Source organism: Garra rufa, chromosome 21 (genome assembly GCF_049309525.1).
Source record: "Garra rufa chromosome 21, GarRuf1.0, whole genome shotgun sequence".
Lineage (NCBI taxonomy): Eukaryota > Metazoa > Chordata > Actinopteri > Cypriniformes > Cyprinidae > Garra > Garra rufa.
Genome location: NC_133381.1, coordinates 29600202 through 29622641, shown reverse-complemented (window position 1 = coordinate 29622641; position 22440 = coordinate 29600202). Strand labels below are relative to the sequence as shown.

General features: G+C 37.1%; 2 protein-coding genes across 2 annotated transcripts in view; both read right to left on the bottom strand.

Annotated features, from left to right (window-relative positions):
- Positions 1–6886: 6886 nt before the first annotated feature.
- LOC141295383 (uncharacterized) lies at positions 6887–9793 on the bottom strand. Its single transcript, XM_073826590.1, has one exon. It carries the CDS (start codon positions 9791–9793, stop codon positions 6887–6889), a length of 2907 nt encoding a protein of 968 aa, XP_073682691.1.
- A 2060-nt stretch (positions 9794–11853) lies between these two features.
- LOC141296028 (CAP-Gly domain-containing linker protein 4) overlaps positions 11854–22440 on the bottom strand; it is an 81802-nt gene continuing 71215 nt past the window's right edge. The window contains exons 12-15 of the mRNA XM_073827309.1: positions 19976–20099; positions 17427–17491; positions 17198–17273; positions 11854–13774 (exon numbers count right to left, since the gene is read on the bottom strand). Of these exons, the coding sequence (XP_073683410.1) occupies positions 13381–13774; positions 17198–17273; positions 17427–17491; positions 19976–20099 (659 nt within the window). The 3' untranslated portion in view covers positions 11854–13380. The remainder of the gene's footprint in view (positions 13775–17197; positions 17274–17426; positions 17492–19975; positions 20100–22440) is intronic.

The window sequence follows — 22440 nt, the reverse complement described above, 5'->3', positions numbered from 1 at the left end:
AAAAAGACACTCAAAGTGGAACATGGTGGTCTGTTGTTACAGTTTTTCTGAATTGCTAAAACACATTTTCTAAACCATCACTCATTTTCTCAAAACCTTAAACAAATCCAAATGTTTAAACTAAATTCACAGAACCCCTGACTCTTCTAGCAAAATCAAACAATCACTTCAAAACCATTTCACCTGTACTCAAAATCAAATCTTACACACATTAGTCAATACTATACGCACTACAGATCATTCATTAGACAATACATCAAAAAATCGAAAACATAGTGTCCAGTGCATGTAGTTACAAAACATATATATATTCCACCACCTCATATTCGCACTCTTCTGTACCTCTTAGATTGATGGATGCACCCATGCCATCTGTGCAGTTTAAACTGGCTTATAGTTTGTATATTTAAATATTTAGAAACAAGTGTGAAAATTGTTAATTATTGTGTGTAAACGATGACAGCTGTGTTGCAATTGTGCTTAACTTTTGCTTTCTTGTATTTAGGGTCTTAATGAGTAAGAATGTGTTTAGAGTTTTGCAAAAAGAGTGCATGAGATCTGCAAACAGTGTCTAAACTGCCTGAACTGGTTGAAGATTTTGCAGAAAGAGTGATTTATTTGACAAATTGGTTTAGGCTATTCAGAATTAGGTTCAGAGAATGGGGTTTAGTGTTTTGGCAAAAAAAAACACTATGAAAAACTGTAATGCTAATGAATCATTTTTCAATTTCCCAAGCTGTATTTCAGTAGTACAGCATGTAAAAAGAAAACAAATGTAAAATCTATCACTTTCCTTTCATGGCTTTAAAGGGTAAATGCTCCTTTAAAAGGTGAAGGGGGAGGTGTTTCTAAAATATTTATAGCAATATTTTCAGTGTTTCTCAGAGAACAGGCTTCACTATAACTCGTTTGAAGTGATGGTGCTTCATATAACATTATCCAGAGAAACAAGTGTTAATGATAAATCCCCCATGACGTTTGTACTGGCTACTATATACAGGTCACCAAGGCACCATACAGAAAAAAATGCATTAGAAACAGCATTTATAGACATTCTGAACTCTATTGGGGTTAGACAACATGTGTCAGACCCTACTCATTGTCGAAATCATACTCTAGATTTAATACTGTCTCAAGGAATTGATGTTAATGACGTTGAAATTTTGCATCAAAGCAATGACATTTCAGATCATTATCTAGTCTCATGTATACTCCAGATAGCTAAAACTGTAAATTCAATTTCTTGCTACAAGTACGGTAGAACCATCACTTCTACTACAAAAGACTGCTTTGTAAGTAATCTTCCTGATTTATCTGAATTCCTCAGCATATCCAATAGCTCAGAAAAACTTGATGATGTAATAGAAACTATGGACTCTCTCTTTTCTAGCACTTCAGATACAGTTGCTCCTTTGCGCTTAAGAAAGATTAAGGAAAACATTGCGACACTGTGGTATAAGGAGCACACTCGTGTCCTAAAGAGAGCAGCCCGGAAAATGGAGTGCAGCTGGAGGAAAACAAAACTAGAGTTTTTTCGTACTGCTTGGCGTGAATGTACCCTATCCTATAGAACATAACCGTAGGTTTTCAATACAGTGGCTAAATTAACTAAAAAATAAAGCAGCAACAGGTGTTTACTTTTCCCAACAGCACAGCAGTAATGACTTTACTTACAATATAGATACTATTAAATATATAGAATTGTAACCAAGCAGCCGCCCGCTACAGTATTGCATCAGAGCGCTATAGATCTCCTGAGGAACAATTCCACTCATACTCTATTACAAGAGAGGAAAAATTGTATACATTTGTTAAATCATCTAAACCAACAACATGTATGTTAGACCCTATTCCGTCTAAAACACTGTCTAATACTCGATGGCTGCTCTGTCAATTCTTCGTCATCAGTTAGGAACCTAGTTGTGCTATTTGATATCAATCTTTCCTTCAAAAGCCACATTTCTAGCATTTGCAAAACCACATTTTTTCATCTCAAAAACATATCGAAATTACGACCTATGCTGTCAATGTCAAATGCCGAAACGTTAATTCATGCATTCATGACCTCAAGCATAGATTATTTTAATGCATTATTGGGTGGTTGTTCTGCATGCTTAATAAAATGCAGCAGCTAGAGTTCTTACTAGAACCAGAAAGTATGACCATATTATCCTGGTTCTGTGTTCTGTGTATTAGTCTGTTTCATTCTTATTCTGAGGTCACCATAGCCACCGGATCCAGTCTGTATCTAGATCAGATGGTCACTGCAGTCCCCCGGATCCAGTTTGTACCCGGCTCAGATGGTGGATCAGCACCTAGAGATGACCTCTATAGCCCTGAATGTCAACTAGATGAGCTGCAGAGACGGATCATCAGTGAAGACCCCGTCACCTAGACGGCCATCGGCGCAAGACCACGGGAACCTGATGAGTCCTCTGAAATCTGACATTGGTACATACTGCTGGTTTCGTCAGGCCAGAGGAGAACTGGCCCCCCAACTGAGCCTGGTTTCTCTCAAGGTTTTTTTCTCCATTCTGTCACCTGTGGAGTTTTGGTTCCTTGCCGCTGTCGCCTGTGGCTTGCTTAGTTGGAGACACTTCCAGCAATATCATATACTATTTAAACTTAATTGAGCTGGATAATGACATAACTGAATTCAATGATGAACTGCCTTTACAGTTTTTCTCAATTGCTAAAACACTATAACCAGTCTTTTGAACTAAAATTTCAAAACTATAACGCCATTTCTCAAAAAGCACACCCATTTCCCTAAACATTAAACACTATTCCCTGCTTTGACACATGAGTTATATTTGGTGAACTGTTACTGCAAAACTCTACACACAAATCCCTACATTTCTCAGTGCTTACACCATGTGGTCATTTAGAAAGCACAAGCATTCAATATTGTTCACTCAAGTCTGCGAAGTCTGAGCTCAATTAGCACACAATTACCCAAGTGGAAACACTAGGAGTCAAAATTTAGCACACACCAATCAGAATCTTCAATGGAGATAAAAGAGCCAAAGTCAGCTTACAGTGTTTCTCAGTCACTTTGGTGCATTTCTCAGATCAGAAATGAAATTGCCAAAACTACTTGTTCAACATCCACATCATCTAGTCTCTTGTGCACATCATAAAAAGCTTCTCTTTCTTCTGATCAAGTTGTGATTGCTTTGGCACATTCATACAACTGATTATATACATTTGTCTGCGGTTTCCTACATTATCAGTTGCTATTGTCATGTTGCTCAAAATGTATGATATAGTTCTCTGTGCAATAGTCTTACCCCTCAAAACATCAAGTCATTAGCTCATCGTATAAGTCATTACCTAAATGCAAAATTTTTGATCTAGTTGTCCTAAACTGTCAATCATATATTCTACACATTTCTATTAGACTTTTTGTAAATTTGCCATGAATTATTCAAGTGAATCTTGACTTTCACTAATGAAGATAATATAGATCAACCAATGATAAAGCAGTTCTCTGAAAAAGCTCAAAGGTACATCTCATGAACCTTCAATTGGAAAGCATATATAGAGGACAACGCAGGAGTTACAAATTCTGACAGTGGGCTTTCTCATTTTTATTTTCACCTTTGTGCCCATATTTTCTTTTCTGTTTCACAATGACGTTGTAATGCATTTTTTTTTTGTCAGACCACTAGTACAAGTGTAACTTTCAATCCTATTCAGTCTTTTTCAATCAATATCCCACCTATAGTAATGTGTAATTTTGAAAAGGAAGAGTAGGAGGTGAAAGAGGAAGAGGAGGAGAAGAAGGTGGATGATGATGACGACAACATGGAAGAGACAGGAAGGGCAAGGGAAAGAAGACAAGCAGTCTCATATATTTTAGTTGATGGGTGCCAGGGTTGGATTAGGCATGCAAGAGGATTTTACCCCTGCTGCCTGGCCAGGTCTAATTTAGCCTGTGATGCTGAAGAGGTTCTGTGGCCTGTCCCAGACCAAACACAGGATGTTGGGCAGAATAATTATTTTGTTGTTGTTTGCTGTTTTGTTCTGTTTTCTACAGTACATTACTGTAAATTAAGAAATAAAACACTTGCAAATGCATACATTTGTTGTGTTCATCATGTGAAAAGTTCTTTATTTGTATTGTTTTTGTAGTATTGTTTTGAATTTATCTCATCAGTGTGTAAAACTGTGTTGTAGTGTGTTTGTTTTTGAGGATTTGTGTGTCATGTCTGAAAGCAAAGTTTGGTTTTTCAGCAAGATTGAATTGTTTTGAGTGGAGAGCTTCATTTTGACCTCAATATAGGAAGTTTGGGGAAATGAGTTAGGAGTTGTGGATTTGTGTTTAGAGTTTCGCAAATAAGAGGCATAATTTCAAGAAATGTGTTTAAGCAATTGAGAAAAACTGTAACTGAAAATTGATTGTTTACAATACTGCATTATTGACACATTATTGTCCTGTTTAATACTGCAAAGTTGCTTTGACACAACCTGTATTGTAAATTCTGTTATTCTCTACTTTTTTCCCTTGACTTGGATGTGTGAACTGTTATTGTAATGAATGCACAGCTCAGAAGTAGGAGCTTAAGAAGTGCACTTGAAAGCAGCAATAAATGCAAGCATCAACATAATGGACCGTTTTTACATTCCTGGGTTCTCAGAAGTGGCGATCATCATGGATGTGTAAACTTCTATAATGGTGAACAGTGGTTTTTGCAATGCCATTTGCTCGATTATCAAAACAAAACATCCACAATAGTGTTTCCATGACTTTTCAAAAGAGGAGAAAAAAAAACATAGAGGGAGATAAGAGCCAGGAGAGAGAAAAGTGTCAAATTTATTTATTTATTTTTATTTAGTTTTGTTTGTTTTAATGTCAATCTAATATTTTCATTTATTTTTGAATTATAATATTTAATAAAATGCTACATTTATGATGTCACAGTCTTTAAAAAAAGGGTTGATTTGTTAAGTTCACTATTTTCTTGAAAAACTTAATCAGAATCACAGTGTCCATGTTTTCCCCTGTTTATTAAATGTGATTAGATACAAGATAATTCTAATATTGTATTAAAATACTAATTATTATAAAAAAAATACTGCTGGTCTGCTGGAAAAATAAATATATTTTCTCATGTATTCTGTAGATAAAGTACAGATTACAGAGAAAAAAAAATCTGTGAGTGGCATTTATTTTGGACCATAAGATTTGCCTTTGATGAGAATGACCTTATCTGTTCAATCTGATACAGTAGAAAGATCACAAATAAACAAAATAACAGTCTTTACAAAACTGAGGTGAAGAAGGTCATCCCTGACTGCGTAGTATATCAACCCTTTAAAGCCGATGGGCTTGAGCAGCAGGACATTGTGATAGAGTTTCTTCTTATCATTCAAGGTCACAGAGGGCACAGAACCACCACACTGAATAATTGAACATTGACGAATGGTCTGATGAATCTTAATTTCTGCTTTGACATGCAGATGCCAGGATCAGAATCTGGCATAAACAGCAGGAACCCATTGATCCATTCTGTCAAATGTCTTGGGAATGTGCCCCTCTCATAAATTAGGCCTATTAAAAACATTTTAGCCAGTGTGAATATCATGGCATACCTAAGCTTTCATGCTGACAATGTGGGTCCTTTCATGGCCACAGTCCACCCATTTTCAAATAGATACTAATTCAGTATGTCACAAATCATCTCAAGCTGTTTCCATAAATATGACAGACCACTTCACAGAGCATTCGCTTGAATTTACGATATCAAGTAAACATGGAGCAGATGGCCACCCCTAGTTACAATGTGATACTCTTACCAAATCCTAATATTTTGCTAACCAGCCACGGCAAGCAATTAGATATTTTGTCGAAAGCCTAGTTTTTATTTCTGCAGCACCATGGTGGGTAGCACGGCCAATCATGAAATCTCATTGGTCCAAAATGATGCTTCTCATGTTTTCTGATGAACTGAAATTGTCATGTCATTTAGTTTTACTTTCAGTGTGAATAGCTTGTCGCCTTAAGCCTATTGCATCATGCAGGGTTAGTGGATGGTTCTTGACCTGAATAAGGGTTGACCTTTTACTTCATTAAGTGGTTATTAAATGGCAGTATGAATTTATGTAAATGAATTTACTAGAGTTGTGTCCATTTTCAAAAAATAAAACATCGTAAGTGCACAAAGAGGATCTTTATATTGAACATGCTGACTCACGAGTCAACAAACTGCTTGTACAGTATAAATAATTAATTCCTAAATAAATGTGTAAATACATGGAGGGAAAAAATTATTTGATCCTCTGCTGTTTTTGTAAGTTTGCCCATTGACAAAGAATTGATCAGTCTATAATTTTGATGGTTTATTTGAGCAGTAAGAGACAGAATAACAACAAATCCAGCAAATCCAGAAAAACACATTTTAAAAAAGTTGTAAATTGATTTGCATTTTAATGAGTGAAATAAGTATCTGACCCCTTAACAAAACATGACTTGGTGGCAAAACCCTTGCTGGCAAACACAGAGGTCAAACGCCTCTTGTAGTTGGTCACCAGGTTTGCACACATCTCAGGAGGGATTTTGTGCCACTCCTCTTTGCAGATCCTCTCCAAGTCATTAAATTTTTGAGGCTGACGTTTAGCAACTTGAATCTTCAGCTCCCTCCACAGATTGCCTATGGGATTAAGTTACATTTACATTACATTACATTTATTCATTTAGCAGACGCTTTTATCCAAAGCGACTTACAATTGGGGATGCAACAAGTGATTCGTCCTAAGGAGGCAGGTCAACCTAGGAAGTGCTCAAAAATACCATATATCGGCATTGTTAGATAAGTACTGGATAGAAAGGGAAGATCAAGAAAAGAGAGAAGGTTTTTTTTTTTTTATTTTTTTTTTTTTTTTATTATTGAGTCAAATATTGTCGAAAGAGATGGGTTTTCAGAAATCGCTTGAAGGCAGTTAGGGAATGTGCATTCCGGATATGGGAGGGAAGGTCATTCCACCAGGCAGGACTATTGAACGAGAATGTTCTGGAAAGTGATTTCATGCCTCTCTGTGGTGGTACAACGAGGCGTCTTTCATTAGAGGATCTCAGAGATCTAGAGGGAGTGTAAATTCGTAGTAGTGAACGTAGGTATGCAGGTGATGAGCCGGTGGCTGTCCTATATGCCAGCATCAGTGTCTTGAACTTAATGCGAGCCGCCACTGGTAGCCAGTGAAGGGATATGAAGAGAGGTGTGACATGGGCCTTTTTTGGTTCATTGAAGACCAGGCGTGCTGCTGCATTCTGAATCATTTGTAGAGGCCTGATTGTACATGCTGGAAGACCAGCTAGTAGAGCATTGCAGTAGTCCAGCCTGGAAATGACCAGGGCCTGGACGAGGAGTTGTGCAGCGTGCTCTGTTAGGAAGGGCCTGATCTTTCTGATGTTGTGCAGTGCAAACCTGCAAGATCGAGCAGTTTTAGCTATGTGGTCTTTAAAAGTCAATTGGTCATCAAACATTACACCAAGATTTCTGGCTGAAATTGAAGGGGTAACTGTTGATGAACCTAACTGGATTGAGAAGTCATGTTGTAGAGTCGGCGTGGCAGGGAAAACAAGGAGCTCAGTCTTTGCTAGATTGAGTTGGAGATGGTGTTCCTTCATCCATGCAGAGATATCCGCCAGGCAGCCTGAGATTCGTGCAGCTACCGATGGATCATCTGGTTTGAATGAGAGATAGAGCTGTGTGTCATCAGCATAGCAATGGTAGGAGAAGCCATGTGCTTGTATGATGGGGCCTAGAGATGTAGTGTATATGGAGAAGAGGAGGGGTCCAAGAACTGATCCCTGAGGAACCCCAGTAACCAGTTGTTGAGTTTTGGATACCTCACCACCCCAGGCCACCCTGAAAGACCTATCAGTGAGGTAGGATTTGAACCAGTGAAGTGAAGTTCCTGTGATGCCCAGCGATGAGAGGGTGGACAAAAGGATCTGATGATTCACTGTGTCGAAAGCAGCAGATAGGTCCAGCAAAATGAGAACCGATGATTTGGAATCAGCTTTTGCAATCCGTAAGGCTTCAGTGACAGACAGTAGAGCAGTCTCAGTTGAATGGCCACTCCTGAAGCCTGACTGGTTGGTATCCAATAGATTGTTCTGCACAAGAAATGAAGATAGCTGGTTGAAAACAGTTCGTTCCAGCGTTTTTGCTATGAATGGAAGGAGAGAGACAGGTCTGTAGTTGTCTACAAGTGAAGTGTTTAGAGTGGGTTTTTTGAGCAGTGGGGTTACCCGGGCCTGCTTAAATGTAGTAGGGAAGGTGCCTGTGAGAAGAGATGAGTTGATGATGTGTGTGAGCGCCGGTAGGATTGTGGGAGCGATTTCTTGGAGAAAGTGCGAGGGGATAGGATCTAAAGGACATGTCGTCGGATGGCTGGAGAGGAGAAGTTTGCTAACTTCAGCCTCAGAGTGGGGACTGAAGGAGAAGAGGGGAGTTCCAGATGCGGGTGAGATCAATTTTAGTTCCTGTATGTGTGGAGCTGAGAACTGATTGCTGATAGATGCAGTTTTGTCTGTGAAGAATGTGGCGAAGTCCTCAGCTGTTATAGTAGTGGTGGGAGGTGGTGGAGGGGGGCAAAGCAGTGAATTGAAAGTTTTGAAGAGGTTTCGTGTGTCTGGAGCATTGTTGATCTTATTGTGGAAGTATGAAGATTTGGCAGTGTGGACTTGGGTAGAGAATGATGACAGCAGAGACTGATACATACTCAAGTCAGACGGATCCTTAGATTTGTGCCATTTCCTCTCAGCTGCCCTAAGTTTGGAGCGCTGCTCACGAAGAACCTCGGATAACCAAGGGTTTGAGGGAGCAGCCCGTGCTGGCCTGGAGGAGAGAGGGCAGATATCATCTAGACAAGTCGTGAGAGTCGAGCACAGGGTGTCCGTTGCTGTATTAGTATCCAGGGATGAGAAGTGGGTTTGAGAGGGAAGAGAGGAGGATACTAAAGACGAAAGGCGGGAAGTTGAGAGAGAGCGTAGGTTTCGTCTAAAAGTAACAGGTAGAGGGGTTGGTGGTGCACAGGTAACTTGATGTAGGTCGAATGTAATGAAGAAGTGGTCAGAGATGTGTAAGGGTTTGACTGCTATGTTATCTGTAGTACAGTTACGTGTATAAATGAGATCAAGTTGGTTTCCAGATTTATGAGTGTGTGTAGTGATAGTGCGTTTGAGATCAAATGAAGCTAGGAGTGTATGGAAGTCAGTCGCATAGGGTTTGTCAGGGTGAATGTTAAAGTCTCCAAAGACTAGAAATGGGGTGCCATCCTCTGGAAATGAGGATAGTAGCACATCCAGCTCTTCTAGGAAAATGCCAAGTTGAGTAGGAGGACGATAAATTACTACAACATGGAGTTTGATGGGAGTTGTTATAGTCACTGAATGACATTCGAATGAGTTATAATTGCCAAGAGGAGAATGGGTTGAGTATTTCCAGTTGTTAGAAATGAGCAGTCCAGTACCGCCGCCCTTTCCAGTGTAACGAGGGGTGTGGGAGAAGGAAAAGTTATTAGACAGAGCGGCTGGGGTTGCTGAGTTTTCTGGACGAATCCAGGTCTCAGTCAAACCTAGGATGCTCAGGCCAGATTGCAAAGAAAAGGCAGAAATGAAGTCAGATTTGTTGACAGCTGACTGACAGTTCCAGAGGCCAACAGTCAAAGAGAAAGTTTCAGTGGAAGAGGTGTGAATAGGATGCAGATTAGAAAGATTGCGTCGACGTGTGCGTTTGATGTTAGCGCGATGTGTAGAGTGCACCGGAATGAATTGGAAACACATGATAGAGGAGGGCAGAAGTAGGAGTGAGATGAAGGAAAAGAATACCGAAGTGCGTTGTCGGCTGCGTTGCTCGGCTAAGTCGCGCAGGACAAGTCGCTGTCTTTACCCTTGTCGGATTTCACACGAGGAGGCTGAACGCTTCCGCTGACGCTTCAGCGTCAGCTGCTATGATGCAGTTAAATACACCACCAAATGACTGTTCAGTGAAAACAGCTGGGTACTCCCCCTCTGCTGAGTCAGCCCAAATAGATCGTACGCAAATGGCTCAAATGGCTCAAATCGAAACTAAGATTGAACGCACTTAGCACATCTAAGCGCGCTCAGGAAAGGGAACCACGTGAGAACAAAAGCTTCCCTTGGCAGTGGCTCAGTAGTCTAATTTGATTAAGTGCAATCAAAACTATACTTTAACACCAAAAAATGCTAGCAATACAAAGCACCAGAACGAATAACTGCTTTCTGAGAGTAATTTAATGTAAATACAGTTGAATTAATCCAGATAAATACAATATCTATGTAAACAAACTACAACAGTCCGTCTAGACCCGCGTAAAAATGTACTATCACCAACGAATTAATCCAAGTCTACATATACATATGGATATATATATATATATATATATATATATATATATATATATATATATAGGCAGAGATATAGATAACTACAGAAGTATAAAATAGATATAAGCAAGAACGTCTTATCTAGCAGTAGCAAACGCAACAATTGCCTATTAACATACAGTATTTAAGTACTCACTTGCGCGCTGTCGTTCTGTCCGTGCCCGAGGACTGAGAAATCACTTAATCTTAAGTGCTTCTTCTTAAGACACTCCATTGTTGCCTTGGATGTGTGTTTTTGGTCATTGTCATGCTGGAATACCCATCCACGACCCATTTTAATGCCCTGGCTGAGAGAAGAAGGTTCTCACCCAAGATTTGACGGTACATGGCCCCATCCATTGTTCCTTCGATGCGGTGCAGTTGTCCTGTGTCCCCTGTTTGACGATGTGGATGGTGTTCTTGGGGTCATAGGCAGTTTTCCTCCTCCAAACACGGCGAGTTGAGTTGATGCCAAAGAGCTTGATTCTGGTCTCATCTGACCACAGTGCTTTCACCCAGTTCTCCTCTGAATCATTCAGATGTTCATTGGCAAACTTCAAGACAGGCCTGCACATTCTTGAGCAGGGGGACCTTGCAGGCATTGCAGGAGTTTAGTCCTCCATGGCGCAGTGCGTTACTAATAGTTTTCTTGGCGACTATGGTCCCAGCTGCCTTGAGATCATTGACAAGATTCTCCTGTGTAGTTCTGGGCTGATTCCTAACCGTTCATGATCATTGAAACTCCACGAGGTGAGATCTTGCATAGAGCTTCAGACTCTGAGGGAGACTGACAGTTATTTTGAGTTTCTTCCATTTGCGAATAATCTCATCAACTGTTGTCACCTTCTCACCAAACTGCTTGGCGATGGTCTTGTAGCCCATTGTAGCCTTGTGTCCCTGAAATCCTTGGACAGCTCTTTGGTCTTGGCCATGGTGGAGAGTTTTAAATCTGATTGAGTAATTGCTTCTGTGGATAGGTGTCTTTTATACAGGTAGCAAACTGAGATGAAGAGTACTCCCTTTAAGAGAGTGCTTCCAATTGCTTCCAATCTCAGCTCGTTACTTGTATAAAAGACACCCGGGAGCCAGAAATCTTGTTGATTGATAGGGGATCAGATACTTACTTCACTCATTAAAATTAATTTTGGATTAATCTTAAGGTGATTGTCAATCTAATGGCACTGAATTTTACCCTTTTAATTATTTACTTACTCTGATTGATGAATTCCTTACAGTTAAAAAAAATCCAACATGGATCACAAAAATATTTAATGTTATGAACTACATCTGTGTAAACTTGATGGGAACTGACTTCATATATCTACTAAACCTCACACTTTGTAAGCAGGTTCTACATTGAATGACTGTGTAAACTTACATTATAAATAGTATTTATGAATGAAATCCTGACATGATGTGGGATGGGTGAAGGTGAGGCAGAAAAAAAAAAAACAGCATAAAATAGTAGAACTCTTTATTGTAATCGGAAAGTTTGACAAACATTCTTTGTGCATTACATTTAATAATTCAGATTTAAGTTACTACTAAAATACTACATTTTAATTCACACAAAATATACACCCAACACTTAGCAGATAATGCACAGACAGTACAAAACACCCCTGTGGAAACAGGCTGAAATGTGCAATAAGACTCCAACTTCCATTGGAAATTGTCTCATTTTATAACCATTTCCACTTATTGGTTTTCTTGCCATTTTTAACCCTCATGTATTTCTTTTCACGTAAATGTCACAAGCAATGTCTTTTCATGATTTCCTCATTAGTGCAAAATGATCACTGACGAATCATTAATCTATAATTCCTGCATTTACACCGACTGTAAACTCATCCTAGACTTAGTTAAATAAAAAATTTGGAAAGGAATTTAAAATTACTGGAATGGAAAACAAGCAAATCAACAAGTTAAACCTCAATTAAATAAAAACAAATGGGAAAATAAAATAAGAACAGTTGCCTTTGGGGGAAAAAAGATAAAACAATTATATCCAGATTATTATGTCAGTCTCTTCTCATTAATTATTTTTATGATCTAATATAAATATGGAAATATTTGCCTCTTGGCCTATAAATACGATAATACTAATTGGTTCATTATAATGGAGTTACTTAATTGCTTGATTTGTTATTACAGACTAAACCACAAAAAACAAAAACATTCACAAACACGCTTCTGATGTGGATTTAAACCGAAAATTAATGGTAGATCTTCAGGTCCTGATTTATCATCTTTGAATAAGTTTCTATTATGGATCTTTCAGTCAAGAACAGTTCTTTACTACAGGCAAAACAAAAACCTGATTAAGTCTGACAGCAGAAACAACTGCTACATCATCTGTGGAACAATCAAGTACAATCAAGTTTTGATTCTCTGAGCTGATTAGATCTCTTTTGGATTATGATAATATTAAAGTGCTTATTATTTAATCGTAACTGCTCTCGCATCAAGATGAAAGATTGCAAGTTTCTGAACGTATAAGTGCCATGTTCTGAAGGGACTCACACCTTCCAACAAGAGTAGACTAACTCTAAGTGATGCTTAGCTCTTTTGAGAACATCTGAAGGGATTTGAGGAGCTGATATAATCACAGTTTTTGAAGTTATTAAATTGTCTGAACTTCTTTAATGCTGTCATTCAAGTCATTGTCTTCACCCACATTTATTAAAGTGCTCAGAGACTGCTACTGTTTACTTCGTCAGAAGCATCTAGAATTCAGAATTCAAACCTCCAGCTAAAATTAAAACCTCAGAAGAAGCATGGAATATTTGCTCCCACACGTATTTAGTAAGTTTAGAAAATTGAGTAAACAGTTTATCAGCTGTGAACGTACGAGTCTTAGTGCAGTTAGAAAGAAATGTCTCCTCAGGTTGGCTGAAATGTCAAAATAAATCCATGGAAACAAAATAAACCGAAAGCCAGATGGGTGGAGAGATGGGAAGCCCATGTTTCTGAGTGTGGCCGTCTCAGCTGCTTTCCTCCACCAGCTTGGCTCCATTGATACCACGATACGTGACCCTGCTGGGTCGCACCAGAACCCCATGGCCAGGTCGACAGCTGAAGTAGCGTCGGCTGCCCACAGAACCATCGTTTTTTCCTTTCGGGCTTCGCAGCTCGAGGCCCAGCCAGAGGCCAGGGGCAAAGTCAGCTGTGCCAATATAGCGGATGGTGCCCATCTCATTGGCACTAATTAGCAAGACCTGCATGCCCAGGTGGAGTTTGACAGTGCCATCTGAGCCAGAGGAACTGGTGGTGCCACCCACTCTGTTAGGCCCGGGGCCAGCGCTGCTGTTTGCCCTTGATGTACCCCAGCCAGCGCTGACTGTGCTCCAGCGTCGTCGCAAATTACTGGAACGGTTCCTGAGAGGCGACAACAGAAGACAAAGAGAGTTTGAGAATGGTATACAAGGAAATAATTAATACTACTGATGCACCTAAATTATGTGACATTCGTACAGCAACGTAGATAAGTTGTGGACAAGTGGATGCTAGGGCTAGACTGACAATATCAATTTAAAATTTTTAAATCAATCTTTATTTTGATAAATCAAGATCTTTCAAGCTGTCCAAACTGCTTTCATTTGATGCATACAAACTTTACCAAACACTACTATTCAATAATCGCAATATGGTTTGTTGCTTTTGAAACGCAGTCTGAGCTTTTAAATTTTGTTATTTTTATTAGGGCTGCTTGATTATGGCTTTATTAGGGCTGCTTGATTATGGCTTGATTATTTGGGAAAAAAAACTGAATACTTTCAAGTCTAAGTAAGGGATAATGTACAGGCAGCCGGTAGTTATCGCAGAAATAAGCCCCGACAGTGTGATCACTTGATTCTTGTATCACACTGAAGGGGCTTATTTCGCGATAACTACAGGCTGCCTGTACATTATCCCGCTTATCCCGCTTATTACACGGCTACTTGCCACATAAGGAAAAAAACTGGACATGAATATGAATTTTAAATCTTTTATTGGCATATTTATCCTTCCGCGAAACGATATAGTACCACGTGACTAACATTCAAACTATGTAAGTTAGTAAGACAATTTAAATAAATTAATGTCGAAATTTTCCATTGTTAATTGTGGTTGTCCAGTGTTTGTCACAAGATGGCGCCAAACGGTAATCTCTGTTGGCACGGAGGGATTTTAAACATACAAGTAGTACCGGCTATGCGTTATTACTTTGGAGCGGTGATTATTTGAAAAGAACGAACCTGCAAATGTCTCAACTGACCAATCAGAATCAAGCATTCCAAAGAGCCGTGTAATAATGACGTCTAACAGCCTACTACAGAAATTGAATGTTATTATTTGAATGTAAAATAGAACAGCCTCTTCAGTGTAAGAATTAAACATGCTTCGTTTCTTTTTAAAACTAAAAAGAGCAGTGAGCAATTTTTCTCTTAGTATTTTTACGTTTTATTAATATTAAGCACAGAGATGGCAGAAGGAATATTATTTGTTGCCGCTTTAAGAGCCACACGGATCCAATTTACTGTTACACACATATTTTCTTTTACAACTGTTGATGATCATTTAAGACATGACTGACAAGGGTTTACATAAATAATTACCAATTTTGTTGTGTGTACTTGACTGTTTAGGCGCGCACCTTGAGCTAAAAGATAACTTTACATGTCCGTGTTCTGCTCCGACTCTTAGCACATACACAGAACAGTTTTATTTTGTGCTTTTAAAAACACAACATCAAAGAAACAATAATAAATCAAGCATGTCCCGTTTTAGGAAAAGTTACGTTACATGATTTTGCTGATTTGCATGTGAAATTAGGCTTTTAGGGAGGAGCGAAAGCACATCACTGGAAAGGGGGCAGTATAGGGCGCAATAATGATTTTACCTCGATTAATGTATTTTCATGATCGTTTGAAGCTGAAATCAAAATCGAAACTGAATTTCAATTAATTGCACAGCTCTACATTTTATAATAAAATTCAAACAAAAAATGTGGTTTTGGTGCTCTTTAATGGTGTGGCGCCTCAGTACAAGCATGTAGCACACAAAACTGTCTCTTTACTACTAGTTACAGCATGAAATAAACATGAATGAACATCAGAAAGTATGTTGAAAGACGTAACTTGCTGAAATGTATCATGTCTGACATAATCGCTCAGTGTTTCAACTAGGGCTGTAACGATTCCTCAATTCTATTTGAGTATTTGATTTAAAAAAATCCTCGACTGCATTTTTGCCGTGTCGAGTAATCTGCAAAATACCGGAAATAGCACGTTCCACATATTAAACCCATTTAAAATGATAATAACGCATAATGCTATAAAAAATTTACAAACGCTACGATTCAATTAAATATATATCTGCGAGGCAGGTTTAAAATACGCGCTTTAATTAATTACATGCGTGTAGGTTTTTTTTTACGTGCGTCTGTGAATGTAAAAAAAAAAACAATCGTCAGGCCATTGGCACCTTCTGCAGGCATTTGTTATAATGCATAATGTACCTTAACCTTACTGTTTATAATACATTATGTATTTAAACAGTTTTGTTCAATAAAACCATATGACTACTTGCTTTTGATACTTTATTTAAACTAATTATTATTGCCTCATTGCTATTACATATGTACTTAAGTAATTTTAAAGGCTATTGTTAACTTAGGTCTATTACTATTACTTGATTAATCGTTAGAATAATTGACAGATTACTCGATTACCAAAATAATCGATAGTGACAGCCCTAGTTTCAACCGCTGAAAGATGTCTGTAAAATAGCTTGTAAACTACTTAAAATGTATATTTGTGTATATATTTTGTAAAATGTTTAAATTCCATTGTTTAAAAGAGTATAGGTAAATAATGAATTGGAGTAAAAACCAACACTGAATGAAAATAAAAAAGGTAATTGCAACTTTTTATCTTGCAATTCTGACTTTTTCCCCCTTTCCTCTGACTTTTTGTTTTAATGTCACTTTTGCATGATAAAAACTTGCAATTGCGTGTTATAAGTCAATTATAAACTCTCAATTCAGAAAAATCAGTCAGAACTGTGAGATCTAAAGTTTTTCTCAATTGGAAGTTATAAAGTAAAACTTTATAACTCGTAGCTGCAAGTTTTATATCTCAAAATGTTGAAAAAAAGAGACTTTTTCTTAAATTTCCACCATTTATAACAACAGAATTGTGAGATTTATTTATGTTTTTTTATTATTATTTTATAGTGGAAATAAGCTTCTATTTAAAAACAAAAAACAAAACAACAAAACACTAATAATTCCATCACTAAAACGCTTATAGAAAAACTGCCTTATGTGCAATATATGTTTTTAAATATAAATAATACTAATGTTAATTGTTAAATTAATTCAACTGATTCATTGAAAACAATGAAAACTTTAATTTCAGTTCCGAAATGTATGTAAAAATTCATTTTAGTGCATCACTAATAATACCAATTAATGCATACATTTTGCCTGCTTACATATTAGTAATTTTTTTTAATATTAGTTAATATATTAGTTTTTTGTTTTGTTTAATATGTATTAGTATGTATATTAGTTGGTACATCAGTTAAATTTTTTGCCTTATTTTATTTAAATCTAGCTGAGAAAGAAAGTCAGAAAGTGCCTGTTTTAAAATTCTTGAGATATGGATTTAATTTTAATAAATGTTATCTCAAAAATGGGCTTTAGATTATGGTCTAATATAACCTAAATATCCTGCATCTGACATTGCCAATTATTGCAAAAATCAATCATGAAAATGAGGTCAGAAAATTATAACACATCTCAAACATAACTCCCACCTGTTAGCTTGACTTTTGCGGCTTGGTTCTCTCTGCGTGGCTATGGCTGAGGAACTGCTGAGAGTGCGTCGAATTCCTTATTAAAACAAACACAGACATCCACTGCAAAGTGACCAAATATCTAAAAATCTATAGTTTTATATGAAAAAGGAATGTCTAAACTGTCTTCAGTCTTAAAAGATTTGACAGAGAAGAGGGAATCAGACAGCAGACAACCAGAATGGCTCACCTGTGAAGGAATAGTTCATCCGAGACGAGGACAGCTCTGACAGGCAGTCCACTGAGCCATGAATCCTGCTAGTTAAAACAAAGTGAATGTTCAGTATTACTTCTTCCACTGCACTTTTACAACTGATGCTCTGCCAGAAAACTGTCAAGACACATTATTTTACCCTTGCGTATACTCTGTTAGCTGTCAAACAACAAATTTATCACTTCAAAATACTGACAGTCACATGGGTTTATTTTGACAAATGCTTGTCAAAATTGTCATAAACAATTTGACATGTAAATATGTAGCAGTAGCAAAATCACAAACCTTTACACGTTAGGACAGAAAAAAGCACCAGAATGATTCTCCAATGGACAGGTAAAATCTTTGAAATAACATTTTTGAAGTCAACATGAAATAGCACTCAAAACCCATATTACTTCCATAATGTGATGCATTTCAGAGTGAAATAGTCTACTGGGAACTGATTGGATCGTGAATCGTGGTCGTTCCATACCAGAACAGTGCCAGACTTAAATATGAGTTTGCAGTAATTGTTGAAGACTTCTCCTCTCCTGAAAACTGCCAGCAGCCTTCAAGGAGGCTTTTTTTAAGGGGATGTGGAGGCTGAAGGTCTACTTGAGCATGGAGAACTACTCTGGAATGTTTACAATTTAAAGTATGAAAATTTGAAATTAATGTTTTACTATACGTAATAGTCCTATGTTTGAAGCGCTTCAAAAATGATCCGGATTTAAGGCTATTTATAATTATAGACTATAGTAAATGACTATAATGTTTAAACAAAATGTTTATAGACACTTTAACCATTTACCATTATTTGCTATTATTCCTTTGTTAACTAACATTTACAGAGACACAGTATTAGAAATGCTGCACTGACCACAACAGTAGCATTAAACTACAATAACTGTCAGTCATTAGTTAACAACACATTCTCCACTCCACAGCCAAGATGGCGTGAGCTGAAAAGGAAGTTTTACTTTAGAATAAAATGCACTGATGAATTATGCACATTAAAGGCCCATTCACTTCGACAGCAAAAACTATAACAATTAGTTTTAATAGAAGTTCTCAGAAGTTTTAATAATCATTCTAATTCCATGAGTATAGGAGTATAAACTATAATAATAATAGTGCAGAGGACCAATATCATTTGAATCACTTTCAAAACATTTTTTTCCCTTTTCCATTTGATGAATAATAAAAGCATTGACAGCAAGTTAGAATGCACCAACTTTAAAATGTTTGAGCATTTAAAAAAGCACGCAAAATAACTACAACCTGTGCTTATTATAATAAACAGAACGTTATTGTGTGCCTATGTGGATGCTAATGTAGTTATTGTTATAGTTATATTAATAGTTAGTGTTCTTGGCATGGCACTTTTTTATTTAGATGACCTCAACTTGCTTTAAGACCAGGAACATGCATTAAACAGTAAATAGTGTCCATAAAATGCCTCTGACAAAATGAAAAAAGTAGTTTGGAATCACTCTTGGTTAAGCTTTGGCTGCCCTGAGGGTTAATTAAGAAGACCGAATGAAAGAAAGCTTCTGTAACAATGTGCTTATCAGTCAGTCAGGCACTTTACAGAAATACGATGGGAAAGAAAGAGAGGAGAATGGCATAGGTGAATGATTCTGAATTAAGAATATATGATTCATGACAGATGGAGAAGATACGAACATTGATCATTCGTTGAATAACCAGCAGGGGAATAAAGACGTAAAAGGTACAGAGGGACAAATGGAGGGCAGATCGCTCGTGATGGGAAGGATTAGCGCTGTAATGGAAGACTGACAAATGAAGAAAAATAAATTGAGTTAAAAAAGAGGCTTGATTTTAATCAAAAGAAAGTAAAAGGGAAGTAATTCCTTTCCTAACATCTTCCCGTTAAATATAAAAAATCAAATATAACCTATGTTTTATGAAGAAAATGTGACTCACTCTTCTGCATGTAAAACTTGCCATCCCAATGCTAGGTGTGCATAGGAATTTCTATGTGGTTTTTAAGGTATTCTGAGCAGTTTTTTAGCATGATTTATGCTTGCTAGCATGTTGTTGGTGGTTGTAGCTGATTGCTAAAATGGCCTGCGAAAATAGTCTTTAATATTAATAGAACTAATTGGCACCTAACAGTTAAATTAGAAAGCTAAAAGTGTGTTTCTTGCAAAAAATAAAATAAAAAAGACAGCACAGCAAATTTATATAGTGCTGATATGTCTAAAAAAAAGCTGATTATGCCAACAACGTCCTGTAGTTTTATCTTAGATCCCAGCTTGGGATGTAATTTTAAATGTCTTATGAGGACAAGGGCAGGGCGGTTATTTTCTGTGGGGGCTGTTATGTCCCTCATGCAGAAATGACTTGCAAATGTCGATGCACAATCTTATTAATGCTTCTGTACAGAAAGGTCGAAATGTCTGTCCAACAATCAAAGACACAGTCGGCTAGAAATAATCAGAGTTAAAGTCAGCAAGACACCAGAAATAAGACTCAGTTAAGATGTGATTATGGCCACAAATTCTCCATGGCACACTTGCCTCTGAACTCGTGAGGGCGGGGCGAAGACTCCGTGTTTCGGAGGACAGCTGAAGTATCGTACTCCTCCAACTGATCCGTCATTCTTTCCGCTCGGCTTGTCCAACTCAATCCCCAACCAAAATCCTGTCAGGGACACAAACGCACACACACATTGTACAAGCAGACACATTTTGAGAAATGTAGCGATTTTCGTGCCGACCTGAGCTTGGGTAAACAATCTCCAATCTGTCATCTCTCAGTACAGCTCAAGCCTAAACAAACGAATACCAAATCCTGCGATTTGAGTAAATCCAGTTATTCCTTCCAAAAGCTTTGTAATGCTTTGTGATGCAAGGACAAACAAACAGTTGCTTTTTAGTAAACAAAGCACAAAGCACAGGGCGAGCGTTATTCTACGAATGTACGAATAGCAGATGAAAAGGGCACATTGAGAGGAAGATGGATTTCACCTTAGAGCTTTCAGTACCCCATCAATAAAACTGCATGGGTAAGGCAGATAAGATTCATGTTCTTTTTCTAGAAACATGAATAGTAAGTCATTACTGTCTTTGAAACTTTACTTCCAAATGAGGGCACTTAAGGTTCTTCTACAGGAGCAAACTTTTTAAAAATCTAATGAAAAAATCCAATGTTCAGGAGGCTTTGGACATTATTCAACAAGTCCAAAGTCTTCATGAGTGACTATCGACCCATGCTGAACCAGAGTTCAGTTCAAAAAGTCATTAAGCTTCACAACATGTGCTTTATGTGTTTCATTATAGAAGCGTAATGATGGTCACACTTAGAAGTGGAGGGAAGGCTTACAGTGCCATATGTCTGAAATGTAATTGATTTGTGATAGTATAATTTAATAATAATGATGATATTGTTTTTTTTTATGTAAAGCAGCTTGTAACACAGACTCACCATTTTATGAAAAAATCACATTGTTTCACTGAAATTTAGCTGGATTTTTCAGGCATTGTGTATTGCACAATTGTAAGTTATTTATATTTATAGTGAGGGGAAAAAAAAAAAGATTTTGTATGTGTGCCCACTGACAAAGAAGTTATCAGTCTATGATTTTAAAGGTTGGTTTATTTTAACAGTAAGAGACAGAATAACAACAATAAAAAGTAAATTATGTAAATTATGATTAATTAAATTTTTTAATTGAATTGAATTGATTTTTAAATTATGATTGTTATATATATTGTTATATATTGTTATATGTTTGTATAGTCTCTTTAAGGCCTATTCATGCCAAGAACACTAACTATTAATATAACTCAGAATTTTTTTTTTTTTTTTTTTAAGTTATACATTGATTTGAATTTTAAAATAAAAATTTGAGTGAAATAAGTATTTGATCCCCTATCAATCAGCAAGGTATCTGGCTCCCAGGTGTCTTTTATACAGGTGATGAGCTGAGATTGGGAGCACTCTCTTAAAGGAAGTGCTCCTAATCTCAGTTTGTTACCTGTATAAAAGACACCTGTCCACAGAAGCAATCAATCAATCATAAAGCTGTTCAAGGATGTCAGGGACAAGATTGTAGACGTACACAAGGCTGGAATGGGCTACAAGACCATCACCAAGCAGCTTGGTGAGAAGGTGACAACAGTTGGTGCGATTAGTCGCAAATGGAAGAAACACAAAATAACTGTGGCACAACTACAAGAAACATCTGACCTCTGTGACTGCCAACAAAGCTTTTGCCACCAAGTACTAAGTCATGATTTGTGAATACTTATTTCACTCATTAAAATGCTAATCAATTTATACATTTTTTAAAATGCGTTTTTCTGGATTCTTTTGTCGTTATTCTGTCCCTCACTGTTCAAATAAACGTACCATTAAAATTATAGACTGATAATTTCTTTGCCAGTGGGCAAAAATACAAAATCAGCAGGGAATCAACTAATTTTTTCCCCTCATTGTGTTCATAAATAGTATTCATAAAGATTAAAAAAAAAAAAAAAAAAAAAAAAAAAAAAAAAAAAACACATTCTAATTATTTATTTGAATTGTTGGAGATTAATTTTCTCAGAATTGATATATGCCCATATGAGATGAGCAATTTTAGGACTTTAAAGGAATATTTGTACAGTTGAGGTCAAAAGAAGACATCAACAAAGACATCCCCTTTAGAATCTGCAAAATTATTTTACCAACATAAAAGAGATCATACAAAATGCATGTTATTGTTTGTTTAGTACTGACCTGAATACGATATTTTGCATAAAATATGTTTACATATAGTCCACAAGAGAAAATAATAGTAGAATTCATAAACATTCTGAAAACTTTTGAACAGAATGGATGTGTAAATTTTTCTTGTCTTACCTAAATATTAGGGCTGGGTAAAAAATATCGATTCTCCGATTTTAATCGATCTTCAGTTTAACGCAACAATATCGATTCAGGGATAATGCGCGTGCTTCACGTAAGAGGATATGAATATTCACCTCTCGTCCTGAAGGTG